Source organism: Poeciliopsis prolifica, unplaced genomic scaffold (genome assembly GCF_027474105.1).
Source record: "Poeciliopsis prolifica strain line A6 unplaced genomic scaffold, Auburn_PproV2 SCAFFOLD005, whole genome shotgun sequence".
NCBI lineage: Eukaryota > Metazoa > Chordata > Actinopteri > Cyprinodontiformes > Poeciliidae > Poeciliopsis > Poeciliopsis prolifica.
In genome coordinates, this window is record NW_026562380.1 from 16,437,468 (window position 1) to 16,460,782 (window position 23,315).

General features: G+C 40.1%; 2 protein-coding genes across 2 annotated transcripts; one reads left to right on the forward strand and one right to left on the reverse strand.

The window, feature by feature from the left end:
- Positions 1-3,338: 3,338 nt before the first annotated feature.
- Positions 3,339-9,686, forward strand: LOC129359669 (cytochrome P450 3A40-like). Its single transcript, XM_055029459.1, has 13 exons — positions 3,339-3,471; positions 3,569-3,662; positions 3,806-3,855; positions 4,064-4,163; positions 4,587-4,703; positions 5,488-5,573; positions 5,671-5,813; positions 5,910-6,034; positions 6,142-6,226; positions 6,665-6,825; positions 6,893-7,119; positions 7,489-7,651; positions 7,727-9,686. Exons 1-13 carry the CDS (start codon positions 3,401-3,403, stop codon positions 7,799-7,801), a joined length of 1,497 nt encoding a protein of 498 aa, XP_054885434.1. The 5' UTR covers positions 3,339-3,400; the 3' UTR covers positions 7,802-9,686.
- Positions 8,411-22,991, reverse strand: desi2 (desumoylating isopeptidase 2). The gene is made up of 5 exons (XM_055029461.1): positions 22,442-22,991; positions 14,926-14,998; positions 14,723-14,816; positions 13,868-14,009; positions 8,411-11,811 (listed from the first exon to the last, which is right to left on the reverse strand). The coding sequence occupies exons 1-5, from the start codon at positions 22,487-22,489 to the stop codon at positions 11,539-11,541; spliced, it is 630 nt and encodes a 209-aa protein (XP_054885436.1). The 5' UTR covers positions 22,490-22,991; the 3' UTR covers positions 8,411-11,538.
- Positions 22,992-23,315: the final 324 nt, after the last annotated feature.

The window sequence follows — 23,315 nt, forward strand, 5'->3', positions numbered from 1 at the left end:
CTGATGGGAATTGAGACACCTCCTTTTTTCCAGGCCGTCACCTCAGGGTTGTTGTGAGTCTGAAACTTTCCCATGTTAAACCGTGGATTTGTTCTCAATGTCATAATTCCATCTAAGTCTCCTTCTGCAGAAGTAAAGGATGCCGTTTTTCAGTAAATGCTCTGGGTGTGTTCACTCACGCGATGCACTTTTCAAACAGTCTATGTTTCCAGGACTTTGATGAACCGATAGACTGTGCGCTGGTTCATTTTTCAATGTTCAGCAGGAATGTTAGGCAGCATCAAGGTCATATTAACAGATTTTTATATGAGAACTCATGTCACTTCAAATGAGTGACATAAGTACTACAAATACATCTTCATTAAAGTTACCAGAGGGTTAAAATAGTTGAAAAGTGAGCGTTTTAATTCTTTGGTTCCTTTGGTTGAATCCAGTTGTTTTCACAATATAGGGTACTCTGACCTTATTTTGTGGAGAAATGTCTTTGTTTTCATAAAGTTGTTTCTGAAAACAGTTTTTTCACATTTGTTCAACAGAAAAAGTGAAAAGTGTGACATACATTTGTGGTCAGCTCCTTTTTAGAGTTGTAATCACAACCATAGGTCTTCTGGGGTATGACTCAGGTCGGATAGAGACAGCGGTCGACTTGGGTCCAAACTTGTACTAGGACATTCCAAGAAGAAGAAGAAAAAAAAAAGAAAATTGATCTCAAGACTTTTTATAGTGTTTGGCAGATTTTCTTAGATGGTTTCTCTGAATGTAGTTAAATCTATCTTCCTATCAACTCCATGCAGCTTCCCTCTCTCTGCTGAAGAAGAGCACAGCTCCCCACTGTATGTGGGGAAAACAAAATTGTACTTTTCACGAGCGCCGGCTGTGTCTGTACGGACACACAGAAGCCAGCAACTTGTGTCGCGAATGCAGGGGTGAAACTTGTGTAGACAAAATCCATCAAAGTGTCTGATTCAGCTTTTGCTTTTGACTTCAGCCTAAAAACACATTTATTATTGCTGCTGCCGTCAGACAGACGCGAGGCAAAATGGTGGATCAGTGCGCAGCAGCTCGGGATCATTGGGTTCCTTTAGCGGCACGATTCATTACAACAAACTCGCTGTCAAAGTAACGCGTGGAACAAAAGCGCGTGTCTTTTGATTGTCTTTGAAGTCAAGAGACTGTACAGAAACCCAAATGTACTCAGCAACAAAATGCTGCACTCGTCCAATTCAGCTCAGCGTTTCAGCTGTCAGAGGTGAAGTGTGAACGACAATGTCAAACCTCGCTGAGGGAAGAATGGCATTTTGTGAATGAGCGCGCCCAACTCTGACTCACTGGCTCTTCTTTCGAAAAGAGAAATGTCGCAAAAATCAAAAGTACAGCCACCGCTTATTCCACAGGAAGTTTTCTGGTGTTGTGCAATAGGAAGGGGGTGTAACCACGGTGACTTTGACCATTTTGTCAGCCGAATTAGCTTTTAATTTCCACTGAATGATGTCACACAAAGAAACCCCTGTTAATAATGATGGTGCTGTTGAACCGGCCAGAGAGAGCCTGTTGTTTTTGCACAGACAAAAAAATGAAAGCGGAGCTTTAACAGCGTGATCTGGACCCTCGAATGTAAAATGAGTGTGATTTTTAAATTTTTTTTTTAATAATTAGAAAGTCACAAAACCTAAAATGAAGGTGAATTAACAGACTTGAGTCCCTGATCATCAGCTAGAGCTGAGTAAAAATAGAGCTTTATCAAGTCCCAGGTCAAAAAGGTCACGGAAACTGATATCAGAACAACAAGAAAGAGTTACTGCTGCCTGTTGGTCCAGACGGTGTTGCAAGACTATTTCCAAACTCAGGAAAATATAAGACATACAAAAAAAAATTTTTAAATCTTGCAAATTGCATAATAAGAGGACTTTTCGAACTAAATATATCAGTGTTAAAAACCTTGTGACACGTCGGGAATTGCAAAACACCACTGTCTCTATGTTGCCCTGCGATGGTCCGTGCAAAGTTTATCCAGCCGCCTCTTGCCCAATGGCGGCTGGAGACAAGAGACAAACGGACACACAGATGGCTAGCATGTCAAAACAACTAAACCTAAGAAGTCATGACTACATTATATTTATATATTTAAATGTTCATACATAATGGCCAAAATTATTGTATTGTTGGCAGGTGCTGTTCTTAGCTGTTTCTACATAATTAGTTGCTACAAGCGGGACCGCTTCTGGCTGTGAGGCTGACCTGGGCGAAAAAATTCATATTGTATTTAGTCAGGAAATAAATACAATAACCAGCTTCTGTTTACAATCATGAAACTGCTAAAGCAACAAGCACTCACTTGTCAGCCTGTATTGAAAAGGTATTTTGGTCGTAACCTTTAGATTTTTCTGTGGGTGGAGATCACAGTCACAATCCCTGTCAAAATGGCAAGTTTTGTAATGTAGAAAAATTACACCGCGATAAGACGTTTCAAAACCTTTTCTTCAGGAAGTGTGACCTTTGTCCTGCACAAGGGCAAAGTACTAAAAGAAGATACATGCACATGGACAAAAAGATGATAAAACCCCCCAAAATTTATATTGTACAGTATTATTAAGAGTGCTTTACAAAGAATTCAGACTTCTTTCCCTATTTCAGTAACATACTGTTGAGCAGGTGAAATAAAAATTAAAAAATACATATATATATATATATATATATATATATATATATATATATATATATATATATATATATATATATATATATATATATATATATATATATATATATGTTTGAGCAATTTTGCAAAAAAACCCCAACAACAAACAAAGGAAAAAACAAATACAAAAACAGAAGAAAAATCAATCAAACTCTTGTGACCCCTGAGTATTTTCAACTTTACCATATAAAAACCAACAAAGTAACTTTATAATTACTTTCTCATTTAAATTTTGCAGCATAAATATAACAGATACAATAATTAAAAAAAACAAAACAAGCATTATATGCAAGTATGGCTCATTTTAATTCTTATTGGAGATTGAACAGTTAGCTTTGGCGCCCCCTGGTGGCTGATTATTCATTCCGATATTTTTGGAAGGTTTAAGTCGCTCTTTTTTTTTAAACACAGATTTAACTTTCTTAATAACGTGTTGCTTTTTTTGTTTGTTGTTTTAAAATTATCTTCAGATTACAAAATAAAAAAAGCAAACAGAACTCGGTAGATGTAAAGTAATGTTGCTACACGCTTTTGTACGGTAGAGGGCGGTATGCGCCTTCAAGTCGCTGTCTGCCATATTAGAAAAGAAGAGGAGGAGTCTTAAAACATGACACATTATTAAAAAAAACATACTTCCTGCTCCAGGCAATCATTCCCAATAAATCTTGATCGGGACGTTTGCCAGGTTCCAGGAGGGAGGAAATGGATTTCCTGTTGTTTTCAGCCACTACTACATGGACTTTAGTGGCCCTTGCTGTCACTCTGTTGTTACTGTGAGTGTTTGCAGTACTTTTGCTCTGACATTGTTTTACCACGTAGGGAAAAAAGGAAACTTAACGTCGGGTCTTTCTTTCTCGTCTTGAACATCAGGTATGGAGTCTGGCCTTACAGGTTTTTCAAACAGGTGGGCGTTTCCGGTCCGAGGCCCCTACCTTTCATTGGGACCCTGTACGGCATCAGACAGGTAGAAACCTTTAGAGACATTCATTAATACAAAACAGTTCAATAAGAGAAACGGAAGAGTGTTTTTTTTTTTTTTTTACATCATGTCTGTAAAAAAGCGAATATGTCTTATTGTCAGCCATTTTGACCCTGTGTGACCTCTAGGGCCTTCAGTTTGACAGTGACAGCAGGTCCAGGTATGGGGATGTCTGGGGGTGAGTTGAAGAAGAACTACCACTGCTTCCACTGAGATGCTCTCATTTCACTAAATAGTTAGTGAAACTGTGCAAAACATTTTTATTTGCGCCTTAGCCATATTGACATTCTGGAGTTAAAACTGTTTTGAGGTGTTTTGTTGTTGATGCATACTGATGCAACTTCATGCAGCCCAATATCTTCTGTAATATTCTTTCTCTTTTTCAGTCTGTTTGAGGGGCGAACCCCGGTGCTGATGGTGGCTGACCCTGAGATGATAAAAGCCATTTTGGTGAAGGAGTGCTACACTGCATTTACAAACCGCCGGGTGAGATGATTATTTATGGTGCTGTTTATGAATAAAGTCATCTCCGCTTGAGGAGTCCAGATTAACTTCCATGTTTTGAGCTTTGGGGGAAAGCGCTTCGTTCAGAAGATTTAGATTTTTATTTATTTATTTTTTCTGAAACGCCTGGCGAGGTTTGCAGGAACCCAAAGCCCGGCTTTGGACGTTGGTCATATCCAAAACACCTCCGCACACTCCGGTCGGCAGGTGCAAGAGGAAGTACGGCTCTGTCTCACTGAGAATGCTGCACTTTCACCTTTTCAGGGCTGGGAGTGTAACAGTGAAACCTTGATGTCTTAAATGACCCTGCTGCACTCTTTAACCACAAAGAAATGAGGTGAATTGTTTCTGAATGTCCCGTCCCTGCAAAGTCCAACCACGCCCTGCTGTTTTGTCTGTTTCCAGGTCATCGTTGAACAGAATGGCCCTCTGTACGACGCAGTCACAGCGGTGAAGGATGAAAGGTGGAAGCGAATTCGCAGCTCCATATCTCCATGTTTCACCAGCGGAAGACTGAAGGAGGTCAAGACCTTCAATCCTGTTAACCAGCTTCTACTGTTTGCTTTTCTTTATTTCTTTATTGGCACTGATGTGGTCTATGACGATAACATTAATGGAAATAGACTGAAACTAATGTATTTACTTAAAAAAAAAAAAACCCAGATCAAAGCGAACAATAAAAATAGGTCAAAAATAGAATATGATGACGATTTTACCGTTATCATATTTCTATTAGTGTCTCCATCAAGAAAAGGTTACGGTTACTCAGTTACATTTTCTTGAGTGACGTTTTGGTACTTTTTAGGAGTCATTTTAACTTTGACTTGAGCACTATTTATTTTTTTTATCAAGTATTGGTAAGTGCACCCATAAGTTTTAAAATGTAACAAAATGCAAAATAAAGCACAATTTAGTTGTTTTTTTTAAAGTCTGTCAACATTTCACACATTTCAGCGAGAAAAAGAAATTTCATCCACATCTGTGTGTAGAGAAAAGGTCTGCAACAGGGAGGAAGTCGGTCCATTTGACCCAGTTGATCTGCTTAGTGACCGACAACAAGCTGCTGGCGTTGCATGGTGTGAAACTTGCAGCTCACCAGTTCAGGGTTGAACTTCTCTCCAATTCTCACCGGCCAAAATAGGAAACTCTACTTTTTTATTTTTTGCTTGATAGAGAACCTTTACTGAATTCATTTTGTTTTCAAAGCTCACAAAGGGCTCCACCTGCTGGCTGCATTCACATTCTGCAGAGGTTTAAGTAGGCAAGACAGTTTTAACTCTGTTTTTTGTTCTTTTTTTTTCTGAAGGTTTTCCCCTTGGTTGCTCGCTTCGCAGATCGCTTCATTGCGAAGCTCGGAGAGATGAACCTGGACGAGCCCGTCCTTGTCAAACAGTCAGCGCTTTGATCCGTTGTACTCCCTCTGATTTTTGAACCGCTCCTCCCCAAAGGGGCAACAACACGACCCCTTCCCTTCTTTCTGTCTCTTCAGACTCATTTCGCCATACAGTTTGGACGTGGTGACCAGCGCCTCCTTCAGCGTGGAGATGGACTCCATCAACAACCCCGACGACCCTGTGAAAGTTCACATGGAGAAGCTCATGAAAATCAACTTCTTGCCTTTCCTTCTCTCCGGTAAGCCGCCCTCTTTCCTCTTGGCCGGAGAGCAGGTGATTTAAGACGAGTGGGACACGCCGTCTATTTTCATTGGGCAACTTTGTGTCTCTTTAGCAATCTTTCCTCCCAGTCATTACCTGCTGCAGCTCTTCAAGGTTGAGATGATGCCCACATCCAGTTTGGACTTTTTTCACAACATCATTAAGAAATTTAAAGACCAGCATAGCGCAGATGTGTCGGTAAGCGTTGGTTTGCTGTCGTATCTCTAATGGTAAGAAAAGAAAAAAAAAAAAAAAGAAACCAAAACATTCATACGTGTAGGTAAAAATGTTCTGTGTGAATCCAGACTCGTGGAGATTTCCTGCAGGCGATGATCCAGAGTGAGATCCCAGAAAGCGACATAAAGAGCCAACATGAGCAACCGAGTAAAGGTCTGTTTTCACTGACCATGAATGACCGGGGGCTGAAATTTAGAAAGGTCCACTGATAACATCAATATTAACAACAAAAGTTAAGCCCATGTCATCACGCTACCTCCACCGTGTCTGACTGTTGCTATGGTATTCTTCTGAAGCGCAGTTAGTTATTTGCCATTAGAGTTGAATTTGCAGCACTTTTCATGAAGAATCAATGACTCACTTTTTCAGTGCTTGCCATGTTCCATGTCCCCCCCCCCATTCGTCAATGATGATTCACTGGACGAATTAGAAAATGGCTTCGTGAGCTCGTCGAGCTGATAAATGTCAATCGATGCCTTTTGGCTTTTATTCCTTCTTGAACTCGTCGCGGATCAAGGCATCATTTGTTGCTTGTTGAGCAGAAGTAATCTGAAGCACGTGAATGACTCACACCAGCGTTTCTGGCTGCAGGTCTGACTGAGCACGAGATCCTTTCCCAGGCCACGATATTCATCGTCGCTGGCTTCGACACGACCAGCAGCACCCTGTCCTTCCTCCTTTACAACCTGGCCATCTACCCTGACATCATGCGGACGCTGCAGAAAGAAATCGACGACCGGCTCCAGCATAAAGTAGATGAACGCTTGAATTATTGTGTTTAATTATTCATTTACATCCAACTTACCTTGCTGCATCCAGGCTTCCATCTCCTACGAGGACCTGAACAGTCTGGAGTACCTGGACCAGGTTCTGTGTGAGTCGCAGCGAATACTCCCCACTTTGCCTCGACTTGAGAGGATATGCAAGAAGACGATGGAGATTAACGGCATCACCATCCCAGAGGGAACGTTGGTTGCGATCCCAGCGCATCTGTTGCACAAGGATCCGCGGTACTGGAGCTCGCCCGAACTCTTCGTACCAGAGAGGTACTTTTAGTTGGAGTTGGTGGTTTTAGAGAAGAGTTATGGGTTCAACACAATCGAACGACACCAAACTTTTTATGAGCTCTACAACGCTCTGGTGGAGCCAGCTGCACATTGTCCAAAAGAGACAAAGCGACTACTTTCCACTTCATCGTTTTCGCCAATGAAGTGGTGTTTTCAATTGGCGTGTTGTTTCCATTAAGCAAGTTCGTTTTTGTGATTTCAAGTTGCGCAAATTTATGGTTAATGGAAAAGCAGTCACTGATTTATTGTTCCTGACGTCTAGAGAGAAAAACAAAAACAGCTCTCAGTTGCAAGACGATTTAAAAATAATAATAAAATGTAACAGACACTTTAATCTGGTCCCTGCAGGTTCAGTAAGGAGAATGAGAAGGATCTGAACCCGTACGCGTACATGCCCTTCGGACTCGGCCCGCGTAACTGTGTCGGGATGCGATACGCCATCCTGGTCATGAAGATGCTCGTCGTGCGCATCCTGCAGAAATACTCTGTGGAAACGTGCAGAGACACTTTGGTAAGCCTGGAATAATCCGGCCGTTCTGCTCTGCCGCCGTGTCAGCGTTTCATTTCCAACCGTTTCCGCTTTCAGATCCCCATTCAGTTCGACTGGAAGTTCCAGCCAGTCAAGCCTGTGACGCTGAAGTTTGTTCCCAGAGAACTGTAATGGAAGAGTTTTGGGAGTTTTTTAATAATCCAAATGGATGATTGGTTCTGAATGCCGTGTGATTTCGCCACTGCTGAGATTTTCAGAATGCTGCATAAAGTTCTTCACTGCTTTTTCCCCCTCAAAAATACTTTATTAACCCTGAAGGAAAATTAAATGTTGTAACTCACTTAGATCCTTCAGTTACAGAAGAGAACATCCTGACTTAAAAATAATTATGTAAAACCTGATGGTTTTTAAATAATCAACATTTCTTGGAATCAAAAATGAGGACTTCTAGTCATAAAAAATACATATGTATGTAAATCAGTCATAAATAGCAGTAATAACCTTTCATTTGACATTTTAAACCCAATTCTGTGTTTCTGCTACACGTAGCTGATGTGTGTAGTTGTTTAAAAACAAATTCTTTAACAAAATGAATGACGGAAAAATTATTTTTTTATTAACCAAAAACGTTTCTGTCAACATATAGGCCCCAGATTTCAATGAAACTAAAAAGTAAAAACTACAGCTGCTTGTGAATAGATGGACAGTTTCTTTCTTTTTTTATATTTCCAATAGGTTCAGCAGAGCTGGACACAAAAGACAGACAAAAAGTGAGACGGGTAAATTCCATCTACATACGTGAATGAAAACATAAGGCTTTATTGGTATTTTTTTTTTTTTTTGTGCAACTAAATAAGTATAATTTATTGTCAGTTAAACTATCACAACATAAAAACCAGGAGTGATATACTGTTTTACTTGAATATTCAGATAGGATCCAGCTGTGTTGGGCTGTATTAAAATCTCTGGGGGAAAAATAATAATAATTACTGTGAAACAGATTTCTGGGGTTTCCTGATTTGCATTAAATTCAAATTTTACTATGGAACATTTGTAGTAAATTTCACATTCATGTTAACATCTTGATGAGTTAACATTTACAGGGTGAAATATTTATTCACATCAAAGCCATCTTTAGCTAATTTCCTTATTTGATTTTTTTTTTAAAGGATAATCTTAACTTGTACCATATACAAAAAAATTTCCCCAAACCAGTCATTGCTTTTCAGGAAACCCCAGTAGCTCTAAAAAAAGAGTGTCCAGCAGAGGGCGCCAAAGTGGTGTACTCGTTAAAACAGCAGTTGCATTACTGATAAAGCTCTGATTTTGTCCTGCCGCACAAAGTTTCTGACAAAATACCTTTGCTTGACCTTTTCTTCTGTAACATGTTCATTTATAATAAACCTAAAATATTCAAATTACATCTGGGTGCCAGAGCACCAAAGCAAAGGAAACTCAAATGATTGAGCTGGGGAAAAACAAGAAAAGAATTCAGTCCCTTAAAAATAATACTTGACAAAAACTTGCAAACAGTGCTACATTTGTAAAGGTGTCCAAGTATTTATGTGGTGGAGGAAGATGTGGCCCAGAAGTTAGCTCGATGCTAATCAGTTTCGAAAAGAGACTCCTGCACACTGAAAAAGAGAAAAGTACAGATACAAAAACAAAATTGTTTTGAAGAGTGGAATACAAAACTGAGCAACTACTGCTTTAGAAAAAGAAATGACATAAAACGTGTAAAAAAGAAAGAAAAAAGTTCAAACTACAAAGCCTTTAAGAGTCCTGAGTTTGTCGAAAAATAAACAAAGCTGACCAAAGGCCAGAATTTCATAAAAATCAGAATACAGCAGAACAGGATTTGTCAGAAACGGTGAGTCCAAACGTCCGACCAGCACGCCTGCGGCTCTGGCTTTGGAGCAGAACTCGCCCTGCGGTAGTTAAATCCCATTGCTCTTTGAGGAAAATTAGCACCTTCCTGTGAAATGCAAAGCTCTTACTTTTATTATTTTTGTCAGTGTGATGATGAACATGTGTGGCATAAAAACCCCTCAACACACAGTGTTTTCGTTTGTTTGATGCGACATCACTACTTTGGAGGAAAATAATTGGTGCAGGCTGATCTCTGGTCAGTTAAGACAAAAATAAAAATAAATTCTGTAATTACCATACAACATTAGTGTGAATTTCAATTTTACTTTGATTTAAAATACAAAAAAAATATTAAACGTCGTCATACCTGCTAAATGTATAGGTTCCATAAAAACGTACCTGGTTTAAAGGCACCATGGCAGCTGCTACTTAGAAAGCATCACTGCCTTAACCTTTGACCCGAAACACTTTAGGAAAAACGTTTCTTTGAGTTGGTTGATGAGTCAGTATGAATCATCAGATTGTTGCGTTTTGTTTCCTGGGTACATTTTTTACGACCTGAGCTACCGCTAAGTGTTTCACCGGAAATAAAATACAAAAAGATTTGGCTGATCCTATAACTTTACCCGTCAGCGGCATCTGGCAGGCTGAATCAACTCGACTGCAGAACTGCTTTTATCTGCAGGAAATTCCCACTGAGATAAAAAAAAAAAACTGTCATTTACGAGACGAGACATTTAACAGCCTTGAAGGAGACACGGAAACCACTGCGCTGATGGAATCTCTGGTAAAGACGCCAGGAAAGCCCTACAACAAATTCTGCTCTAGAACAGCAGCATAACTTCATATTAAACGCATTAAAAACATGCAACCTGAAATTAAGAGCAGATCCGATCGGTGGTAGGAAATGACGCTACAAAAATATTAAATCTTACAAAGTGTTTTTGTTCTAGTTTCTTGTGTGACTGTCTTAGTGGACTTGAAATAAGACAAAACTAACTTACAAGTAACAGTTCAGCAAGATATAGGAGCAATAATTCCTTAATATTGATTAAGAAAAAATACTATTTCCATTGCCAAACATTTTTTTACTCAAACTGCCATTGTAACTAGTAGCTTTTTTAAATCAATATTAACAAATTATTGACAAATAAAAGCTCCTATATCTTGCGCAAAACTTACTTATGAGTTAGTTTTGTCTTATTGAAAGCCCTTTGTAAGGTTTTGTGTTTTTGCAGTCACTTAATACCTTCTTGAAGTTCAGCTCATCAGATGACGGCAGACAAACTTTTGATTACGAACTCGTGGTCTTAGATGAAAAATGTGATGTGGCACAGAGCCGCTCTTCAAAAGAGGAAAGACAAGAGAACACGGCGCTAAAGAAAGATGGCGCTCGCTGATGTTCGAGAAAACAACTTCTCTCCTCGACTTGCTCTCGCTTGCGGTCAGAACAATCACAGACATTTAGAACAACCCGGTTATTGAGGAGGATTTACAGAAGGCCCTAAAGCAGCTTTACCAGGGATTCAGGTTGTAATCAGCAGCGACAGAAACTTAATTTAACCAGACATTTGCCTCAAAATGATTGGACAGGTATAGGTAAAAGATTATTTTTAAGCTTATTGACATTTTCCATGAAAAAAAAAAAACACTTTTAGAAAATTGTTTAAAATAAAGAGAATTTTTCCATGACAATGTACTTAGGAGTTTATAGTTTGCGACTGCTCCGGAGATGTTTTTACACTCTAACCAGGTGGAGGGGGTGACAAGTAAATGCTGGTACAACCTGCCTGTGGTTTGCAGGTAAAGGAGAAACGAGTGGAAATGGGTTGAGTTTTCAGGGGGGTGTGGGGATCAGTGAGAACCGCTCCGCAGGTCCAGACGGGGCTCAGATTGTCCCGATGCTCCCACACGGAGCGAGTCTGAATTGACGCTCTGACATGACTCTTGGCTGTGGCTGCTGCGGTTTCTCCATTAGGTCACCGTCTCTTTAAGAAAGGGGGGGGCGAAGGCCCGGGGTTTTCCCCCACCCCCTGCTTCTACCTGCGGGGCTGAGGGCGACAGTGTCGAGGCAGAGAGGAGGGGGAGCCGGAGGAGGCGGAGGGCGACATGGAGGCCAGGGAGGCGGTGGCGGCGGCGTCCTCGGCCTCCTCCAGCTCTCCGGCCGCACCGTGGAGCTCCTGGCTCACGCTGGACTGTAAGGCAGCAGGGGTCAGCCATTCTTTGGGCAGGCAGCTCTGGAGGAACGGCACGCAGGAGCTGAAGTAGGCCAGGCGGTTGACCCAACGAGGGATCTCCCTGCCACAGAGGATCTACAAAGAAACATAAAAAAAAAAAGAACAGAAGAAGAAAAGTTTAGGTAATGGTTCAAAACAAATGCAAAAAAAACTTGCTTTGCTCGCCGTGAGAGGATGAAGGGCTAAAGTCTTTCCTCTGTGCTGTTCTGGATCAGACTTGCAATATTACTATTGATGCTTTTTTTTTTTTTTTGCAGAGTACTACTTAATACTGATAAGTTTTCTCATACCACATCTAATTTCCGATTTTAATTTATTCTTTTCTCGTTTTCTCTTAAATAAAAAGGAAAGAACAAAATGCAGAAATCTTTTTTTTTTTTAATTGGCTTCTATTGCAATCATTCTTCCTGTGAGCTGTGCAACAAAGTATTGGGGCCAGAATACAATTAGTTTTTTGTTAATTATGAGAACATAGTCATGATGTTAGAGGAAAAAAAACAGATGAAAGTCTTTACCTCACGAGAAATAAGTGGTTCAATAAGAAAAAAGTCTGAATGATGAATTTTTTATTTGTCCTTTTAGAGTTTTCATAAAACAAGTGCTTCATTTTCCTAATATGAAGATTGTATTCTTGTAATTAAAAAATATTTAAAAATTTAGCCAATTTTTCTTTTGTTTTTGAAATAAAGATATATAAAGACCTGGCGACATGTAGACAAGAATATCAGTGTTTTTCTGGTTAAACAAACATTTTTTTTATTACTTTGCCAATTTAATTTGCATTATATTGAGGTGGAGCAAGATGAAGGTTAATTGCCTCATCACATGTTTTGACACGTAAAGAATCCGCACCGCCCTCCATATAACAATCCACATGATGTTGCACGTACAAAGCTTTCCCCTCTTCTCTTCTTTGTCTTCCTAAGGTTGTCGGAAAGCAGCAGCCAATCCATAAATATCTCGATTTACACACACACACACACACACACTTGCTCTGCTCATGGCAGATATGATGACCTTTTACAGCCGACACCGATTAGTGTAAAACGGGGGACAAAGAAGAAAGAAAAGAAAAAAAGAGTGGGGACTTTTTGAACACTGCAGAGCATCACTGCGTGTTTTACTCTATTTTAACAGTGAAGAGCTCCTTTCCCTGTTTCCTCAACATAACGACTCACCGATGGATGCAGTTTGTGCCCTGTCTAATTCTATGAACCTTGCTTGCTTTGGGACATCAGATAAAACTGTTTCATCACGCCAATGAGCTTGTTCTGTCTTGATCTGAGCAGATGTCTGCTATGATATGATACGGAAATAGGAGGCAAGACACAGAAAGAAAGCGCGAGCAAATATAAATGCCTGCAATATATGAAAAAGCTTCCCTCTCTAACTGAAACCGCCAAAAGGTGTTTTATGACCAGGATTTATCTTCCACAAATTATCTACTGAATCCAAATATATCCAGATCATAGATCTGTATAGAAAGACTACTCTTTCTAGAAACATTTGTCTATTTGTGAAAAAAGGACGAGAGAAGTAATTATAACATTTGATCTGATCTTCTTTCTCCGTATAAGAGTCCCATCCTGAGGGAAACGCTTCACCTTCCTGGGGAGGTGAAGTTTAACAATGTTTTGTTAAACATTTTAACGGGACTGGTACTACGTTTTGTGTCTATGTGTGAATGTTTGAACCCTCATCTGTCATTTTCTTAGAGAGGATTTCTCTGTGTGGCATTTACAGCACGTATGTGCCTTTTGGGTGTGTGTGTGTGCGTTTGTGTGTGAGTGTGCGCCTGCCAGCTGGCCCTGCATGTTCAGGCTTGTATCAGTGTCCTAATCCCCATCTGAGAGGTAGTTGCTAACTGTAAGACTCCCAGCTCATTAGTCACTCCACCATAAGCTGATTGAAGACACACACACACACACACACACACATACATACATATATAGACATGAATCTTTTAATGTAACAGCATCTAGTTATTTATGCACTGACAAAGTTACCATGACATCACCATTAGTTCAACAAAAATGTAAGTCTTAGGCTGTTCCAATGAAAGGGAGTCAACACATCGTCATAATACAGTCAGTTGTGCAAGCTTGTGGTTCTTTCTGTTTTTGTACTCCACCTCTGAAAGTGTTGAGGAAAAGTGGTTGCAGTTCTTGTGCATGAGGTGGTAGGCGTTGCCCTTGTACTCCTTCCCCATCTCCTCCACGATCCGCTCCACGTCTTCCTCCGTGAAGTCTGTGCTGCCCAGGATGATGGCTTCCCTACACACACGCACACACACACGAAGCTCAAATAAAATCAACTGGATAACGACTCACTTAAAAATATTTGTCAATATTTAGTGAAACATTTAGATTCAACGTCAGAATTTTATTGTATTTTTGTTCCAAGAGGCGCACTTCCCTCCACTCCCCCAGTTTGCGATCAACAATCAGCCAGCTTTAGTCCACCATTTGCTCCAGATGATCCAAACTAACGCCTACTGGTCTGTACAAGGACATTGTGGAAGTGTGTTTGTGTGTGGGGACGAGTCTCTAAAGCCACAGGGCAGATCAACTAGAGCAGAACTAACACACAGCAGCTCTGGATAAAGAGGCTCTTCCAACGTACTGAACCTACTGATCCTCTGCTGTTTCAATCAACTGCGGAGGAAATCATCCAAAATAAAAACCCTTTGCTGTGGTAGCTAAAGTATAAAGTATGATTATTTAATCTTTTTTTTTTTGTTGTTTTACTATAACATTTGAGTATGCAAATATTTTAACTGTGGTTGGTTTTTATTTGATCTGTTCATTTCATCTACAGTAGATTATTTTGTCGTCAGTCCAAAGTTGACCTGAGCTCTTTACTCGGGAAACAATGACTTAGTCAGACTTTGCCATTTGTATAACAATTGTTGACTTTCATAAACTGCCATAAAACATCCGACAGGCACATAATATATCTTTGAAAACCCTCCAAAAATCGTACTTACTTGAACTTAAACGTTTCGCCGAGTTCAGTGGCATCGCCCGGAGTGATCTCAAAGATCCCTGAGAACGGGTATGGGTGTCCACCATAGGCAAACTCTTAAGCACAGAAGAAAATTATGTTTTTAGACATGTCTGACAAGAAAAATCGATATGCATCATTATACATCCTGATCTTCAGGAGCATCGTCCTTGAAAAAAACTTTACCTCTTCCATAGATCTCAATCCCTGAGTGAAAGACTCCAATGCCCAGAGAGCTGGTGAACTCATTGATCCAGTACTGCAGGCAAAGGAAGGTGAAAAGATTAAGTCACAGTCTGTAGTTGACGCTGCATGTAAGTGTAGTTTATGGTTTGTTTGGGGAGGCGTGAATGTGTCTTGGTCTGGTTGAAGAGAACTCTGGTGCAGACTGAATATGGAAATGCTAAGCGAATCAGAGACCACTCCAAAAGGAGGAAGTAGACTGTTGCGTTGGGCATCCTAAGTAAATACAACCACAACAAAAGCGCGAGTTTGGCGCTAGCGGGAGAAGTGGCCCGTGACAAAATAGAAATCCTACAACTGCTAAAGTCCGACCTCACCCCCATTTTTCTGTACGTATTGGTAAGGAAGAAGGTTGGGCTCATGTTTTCTTCAGAGGTTTTTGTGTCATTTCCTTCGACGGTTCTTCGTATAGCACCACCACATTATTATCAAATCATTGTTGTAGACACATGTTTTAAGCCCTGGAAGCTTAAAACATTACAGCTAACTAATGTGCCGAGTTCATTTGTGCACGTTGTTACTGCAAGGATGCCATATTTGAAATATATTCCGCACCTATAGGATGCACATTTATTTCCTAAACCGAAGGCATTGGTTTTTGTCACTGACACAAAAAAAACGTGAACATTTTTGTGCACAGTCTGATAAAATCTGCAATGCAATTCTACCACAAACAGCAGCAGAAGAGACAATCAACCACAGTGCAATGCAACTATATTGTTATTTCAGTATAATAATGTGTGGTCACATGCTCTGCTACATATTAGTACACCAGTTCTTTTTTGCTACTATACATTTTAAGCAAGCCAATAAACTTCCATGTATTAGATCTGGTACTAAAAAAAGATAAATAGTCCAAAAACCAAAAGAGAACAATGCCTCAGTTTGTCATTTCTAACATTACCACTGATAGTGTTTTGGCTCCACACAGCACTTTAATAATCAGCGTACACAAGTGGTTATCAGCATAAGTTGCAGGATTTTGTTGGTCATTTACGCAACCCAAAGATAAAAACAGCCTTCGTCAAGCTTATTGTCACACTACAGAAAAGCGCCGGCTCTGATGTGTCTTTTAGAAACTTGATTTGTGAAATAAAAACAAGAGAAACTGTGTATTGCGTTCTACACAGGACACTTCTTGCGAAGAGTTATAAAATCTTGAAAGCGGCTGTGTTTTTGTGTGAGTAAGTGAGTCAATGAGTGTCTGGGTATATTTCAAAGAAGGTTATTGCAAGTAATCGGAAAATGATTGCTTTGAGTCTTCACAAGTGAGACATTTCATATGCAGGGACAAACATGTAAAGATGAATAAAGGGATGTTTGCTGTATGTTTTTGGTTTAATGCGTTATTTTTTCAAACGATGTATGTCACTGCTCTGAAGTTGTTGATGAAGACAGACTAAATGAGAGACCAAAAGGAAGTTACCACTAACCACAGGTGTTCACGATTGTGTTTGTTTTAGCTTTTGGCCCCAAAAGTTAGTTTATATTTTGTTCAACCAATATACAAAGCTTTGTTCTCTACCTTAATGTTTCAGAGGACAAGGAAAGGGACTCCTACTGGTTTTTAAATTGTTTAGATGAAATGATAATGTCCAAATGCTGTTGGACATGTACAGCTTAGGCTTTCTGACAGAAACAGATATGATGAAACCAATTTATTTTTCCTATTTGTCTAAAGCTGAGTGATCAAACATTTTGGCACTTTCTTCATATTTGGCTCGAATCCTTTACAATATCTCAATCCTAATAATACAATTCTGCCTTTAAAAATTTTGTAGAGATACATTGAAGAGAAAATTGTGCTGATATTCATACAATGGCCAATAAAACTGATATTCAATATTTTATATTTATGTGCACACCTTTGACACCTTTGTAAAAGCGAACACATGACCTACATCGCAGCTCTGCTTTAGTTTGGGCTTATTCACACCAGCCCCGTCTGGTCTGCTTTCAACAAATGAGTTCATTTGCCTTGACAGTCCAGTTTGTTTGGATAGGTGTGGCTGTGCAATCAATTTCTGATGCGGACCAAAAAAGCAAACTGGTCAGCCTACAAATCTACGTCTCGGTTCAGGAGAAGTGAACTCTGGTGTGGTTTGATTGCATTTGTGAATGTCAAGCAGACTGGAGAGACACTTGTTTAGAGATACTTAGCGACTCATGTTGTATGCTTCAGTTTCTTAGAGCAGTCCCACCAAAGGTGAGTGAGCAAGTTGCTCAAAGGGTTTGGTTTGTCTGACACAGTGTAGTGTGAAAGTGAAGCGCAACAACTGGGAATATAACAAATGTTGCAATTTTGAAACTAAAATTGCAACCAACCAAGTCTACCGCAATTGTTTTTTTTATGGTATCCTTTATGCATATGCGTCTTCACACCTGCGGAGCACTTCACATCGAGGGGGCGTTACGGACAGGTTTCACTTTAACACTTGGTTTAAAAAAGTGCCAGTTCAAGACACTCCGGTCACTGGTGTTGTGCACATGAGCAGCTGGATCCCAACAAAAATGTTACAGTTTAACTAAAGAGTGACTCTGCGTAGAAGCCAGACTTTACTGGAACAATTTTGGATCCTTTTGTCACTTGTTGGAAATGCATGGTTCCAAAAATGGATCTTGAACCATTAAAATAAGGTTGAATGCCAGGACCATACACCACAGGATTAGGGGCAGCAAAAGAACAGACACTGTATAATTTCTCTCTTCCAATCTACTGTAGTAGCACAGCAATTTCGTTAACACTCTACTTCTGCAGTGATCAAGGTTTGTCTCAAAGTGTTTTTGCTGCATCACCAGACTTTCGCTTTACCTCATCGATCAGACGGCACAGAAGACGAGGAATCTTGGTTGCGACACACTTTACCTCATGCAGTAAAGGATCTGTGGACAACGCAAGAAACACGACCTCCTCAGCTACATTACACACCTAAACCCAATATCCTAGCATGACTTGTCAGTGAGAAAACATGTTCGATACACTACTGGTCTGGCTGACAGTCTGGCAGGCAGACAGGTGGTGTAAAGATAATGCTCTCTCATTAGAGTGCTGTACTAAAGCACTCAGAGCTGGCCAGAAAATCCACTTAGCAGCAGGAACAGGACGGTTGTAGGGGGGGCTGGATGTGGAAGAAGGAGAGAGAGTGGACGGGGGCCTGTGCTTGTGTCTGCACATACATTCCTGAAAATCACGTGAGGATATTGATCCTCCCATGGAAAGATGACTTTTCATCAGGCTTTTTAGGTACAGACAAGAAGGATATTGGCAAAATGTCAAATGTCCTTGCAGTGCTTGGAGATAAATAAACTGATCAACCAGACAAGACATTGGAATCAGTGCAATCGTCTCTGCTCTGTAATCAGCTGGTCAACACTTGAAAATATGATCTCACTGTAGTTTTGTAACTTAGTTTATTAGATTTAAACTAAGAACTCCAACAATCTGACACATTTATTTTGAGTTTCTAAGAGATCAGATAAAGGCTTGGAACATATTGCTAAAGAGGAATCATTTTGTATGAAATTAATAAATCTGCTGTTGGATTTGAAACAACTACCGCAACAAAAGAAACCGCAGCTTATTCTCATATCCGTTTCATATTTCTGGAGCAACGACAAATCGGTCAAAGCTTGAATTGGCAGAATTTGGTCAATTCCAGCCAGGAAAAACCTGGTAAATCTCTACAACAGGGGAATTTATTATTGTCACATTGGTAAATCCAATACTTTGTGACTATTGTGCTCATCGGGATATTTGAAAATATATATATATTTTGGACTGATTTTGAAGCACCAGCTCTGCGTCCCACGGATTCAGCAACTACAAATGGTCTAATTAAAACTGGGTCATTATTGTCCAGCATGAACAATGAACTTCCTGTACAACTTCAGCTGAAGCTATTCTTGGGGTGTAGCGATGCAGTTATTCAATTACCCACCCCCACTGTTTACCATCAAGATTAATGTGAGTGTAGCAGTGTAGAAACAGACCCAGTGGCATAAAAATGAAGGTCAGTCTCACAATTCGCAAGCATTTTCGAGCGAACTACATAGTCTGAGATATACAAGCATCGGATCATTTACTGCAATAAAATATATTCAAATCTGACCAGTACAAGGAAGCTGAAACAGGTTCTTGCAACCCTGCAGACAATGAGTCAGTCTACAAACAGAATCAGTCAGAAAATGACTTAACAAGCCAACATGCAAATCACTCATCCGGTACCGACCATAACTAATCTGGAGAGCTCCAAAGCCTTAATCACTCCAGAGGGAAATGTTTGGTTTTGCTACGTTGAATACGATATCAAAATTAAACCGCAAGACAAAAGAAGTCCTTATTTTAACATGCATTTTTATATTTAAAGATAGCCACGTGTGCTGAAATGACAACGTGAGAAGCTGAGGCACAAAACTGAAAAATCTATTTGCAATCCTGTTCCTTTGGAAGAACACACAGTTTCAATTGCTCATTTTCAAACCAATCATATAGAGTTTAATAAGGAGAGGTCATTAATATGTATCTCTAGGTTTTTCCAGGTAGATGGCAAAAACTTGAGAATAGATTCTGACCAGCTTGCAGCTTGAAGTTTAGCACAAGTTAAGAAAAGAACGTGCAGGAGGAGATCTGGTCAAATCAGCACAAAACTGAACTTCTGGGATACGCTACAAAATAAGTCGGTAATTAGTAATGTACCATAAGACACTCTTCATCCAGTGGGACTGAGTTTTCAGTCTGTGCAAAGCTGGTAGAGAAGTAACCCGAAAGACGCAATTCTTGTAGTTCCACAAACTGCTGACTCAGACGGGGCAGAATACCAATGGGAGTCACACTTCTCCCACCGAACCCTGTGCAAAGAGTCATGCATCATTTCCTTCTCCTTCACAACTACTGTGCAAAAACGGACTGAAATCATAAAATATCGTAATGACGCGGAGGGAGCATGAGAAAATGTGAAAATGCTCACAAGGTGTTAGATAGCCGCTTCACCCAGCTAGGAGTCAAAGACACCAAGGGTTTAAGGTTCATGTTTTAGAATGGCCAAGTCAAAACCCAGACTTAAATCTAACTACAGTAAGTTGAACACTTCTGTTCAAAGACGCCATCCGTTCAATCGGACTAAGCTCGCACTATTCCACAAAAAATGGCTGAAAAGAAGTCTGTCTCTATACGTGCAAAGCAGGTAGAGACACAACCCAAAAGACCGGCAAATTGTCTTGCAGAATGGATACAGCTGCTTCTGTCAGGGGGAACGTGTTGCATGCAAAACTATGTCAGCTTCTCTGCAGCCAGCCGGTAGTAAAACTGATGAAGAGATAAAAGCTTTTCAGAATTTACCGAGAAGAAACGACTGCAGCCAGCAAGTCAAGTGAAACGCCAAAGGAAGTGAAAGAGGGGAGAAGAGAAGGCAGAAAGACGAAAGAAGTAGATGAGCTGGGATAGCAAAGAGATGACAAGGACAAGATGGGGAAGGAGAAAGGCAGGAAGAAGAAAGAAACTGGTAGAAGTTTCAACCATGTGATAAAGGGGACAGATTTCTACAAGATCTCGAATCTTTTCATCTCTGCTTTATTGCCATAGTAAACTCTGTAGACTATTCAAAACAAGTTAATTGTTCTTTAACAGGAATGGCAATTCTGTCTGGAGAAAATGTTTAGGAAGCTGCGGTTTTTACGGTCGCCAAACTTTATCCTAAAGTGCTGCTTCATGGTTTTATAGTCTGTCAATGACTATTTTGAGTGTAATCAAATCGCCACAGGGAATGTCCACAGTAATCAATGATTCATCAACAGATCAATTAGCAAAACCCTAATCACCGACTCGGCCCTAAGTGGTGACAGCATTGTTACTCAAATTCATCCTCGGTCTCACTTTGCACCAAAAACAACTGCATATTTTCCTCTCGGGTAGAAACAGTTGTCATCTTCCACGTGTTTGACATAAACTTTGGTTCCTGCTAAGGTTGCAAATGTACTTCACAATACAACACACTGCATCTGTCACATAAAAAACAAAATCAAACAAGGGACTTCTCTTTTAAGAATGGCTGTAAAACGAAGCCTGTTTTACTTCGGCAAAATGTTCCATTTTATTTTTTTTGATAAACTGTGGAATATTTTTCCTCCTTCCTTCCTGATATGAAAAGTCTGGAGAGAGAAAACAAAGGTATCAGTTTGAAATCATCTTCCTCATAGTGATTCTTCAGTTGTAATTTGAAAACTCAGCTATGATCTGGTTACACTGACTTAACACAGCAACAAAGCTTGACAGTAAAACTTCTCTCTGAACCACAGAATTATATGAAAACATAAATAAAAGCAGAAGGGTAGGCCATACAATGCTGTGAAAGTAAACTTAAGCCATCTATACATTTAAAAAACATATATTATTAGCCTGATTAGTTCCCATCTACATGGTTACAAGTGGTTTTTGCTAGGTGCTTGAAGACTAACTATAGATGTGATTTTATAATAAAAGTGGGATGAAAAATGTGAATTTAAAATAGAAAAAAAATTCTAATAATACTGATAATAAATCCAATATGTTTTGATTTTGATCAAGTCTGACAGGCTTTCTCAGACTCTGATGGAGTAAAACACAATGACAGACAGAGGGACCATTTTAGCTGCAACGGGTTCAACCTGATATAGTGGAGCCAGAATATGTCTGACTCCATAAACCTTAATGGATGTTAATGTGTGTGCTAACGTAAATGTTGTCAAGGATTTTGACTCTATCCAGAGCTCAGATCTACTTTTTTCCCCCTCATTAAACTTTTCCATCTGACTGATTCCTGTATATGACGTCACACAAACTAGCACTGCCATGGTCCTCATGAATTAAATACTCCATAAAGTATATAAGAACAGAGGATTTTGTTTTGTAAATGCATAAAAGAGTAATTCACTTCCTACAGCTGACCTTCATGTGGTCGTCTTAATGAACTTGCATTTGTTTTTCCAAGAGAAGGCAGATGGGGAAGAACTGAACTGGTAAAAAGTTTCAACAATGTGATGAACGGGACAGATTTCTACAAGCTCTCGAAGAAACACAAAGTGCTGTCAGTACAAACAATGTGTCCTACAACAAGAGACCTTATTTGTTGTTGTTTTTAACATGGGGTGAACTAAATCACTGTTTTAAATCGTACTCCAATTTCAAAATTCTGCAAAGGAAACAATAAAACTTCTTCAAGGTGTGCCCCACCCACCTGCCCTCCTAGTGGACACCATTACAAAACCAATCTGCTGCAGGTCCTGTTCACGTCTACAAATACATTTCGACAGCTGAACTGTATTATTGCTCTAACAACATGGGTCCCAAAGAACCTTAAATGTTTGCATATGCGCAAAAGTATTTTTCCTTGAAGAAAAAGATGCTTTTCAGCTCCTATCGCAAACTCCGTTTCTCGAACGAACCAAAGAAATGTCTTCAATATCTTTTTTTTTTCTTTCTTACCATGTCATAAACGTTCAGGATGATCGGCTCGTTTGCCATCACTGGCATCAGGATCTCGGCCCCCTTCGCCCCTTCTTCCCCGCGGCTGTTTCCTCCTCCTTCTCTCGGTGCGAGATCCCAACTCTCGCCCTCCTAAACCGCCTCGCCGCCGTCACTTTCACGAGCGGTGCTCAGTTTGAAAAGTCGACTTCAAAAGCCGGCCTGAAAACGCGGAGAGTCGCGGACATTTATCCAACCGTCCAACATCTGACTGGCTTTGTCCAATTCCCCGCTGAAGGGGGAGCAGCAGCGGCGGCAGCGGCGGACAGATGAGCCTCTTCGGTATCAAAATGAACCAACTGCTAAAACCCGCTCGGCTGCCGACTTGTTCTCCGTTAAAAGCGAAAAAGATTGGTTTCATCCAGCTATTCTATTAAACAACATACTTCTAAGATTTAAAAACGCAATTTACTGTGAAAGGGAGGGAAAAAAAGAGAAAACCCCACTGCTACCGTTAGCCGCGGTAGCAGTGGATGCGACCGTTGCGAGAGCGTTTGGCTGTTTCTGCGTTCGATTGTTCAACCTCACCCTGACAGGCATTATGGGTAATGCAGTTCATTCCAGAAGATTGGATTAGGCGAGGCAAAACTTGAGGTGTGCAACACACATCAAAACTGTTTCTAGATCAGATTAAGCAAATTAACGTCGAGCCTTTGAAACTACACTGCTCAGTTTCAATTCGGATCAATTTAGAATGTATGTAATTGACTTTTAATCTGCCTATTTGACTGGCTTTAATTAATTTTCCTTTGTACAGTGCCTTGAAGTGACTTTTGATGTGTTGGCAGCACTATATAAACTCAATTGAAAAGGAACTGAATCAAAGCCTACCTCA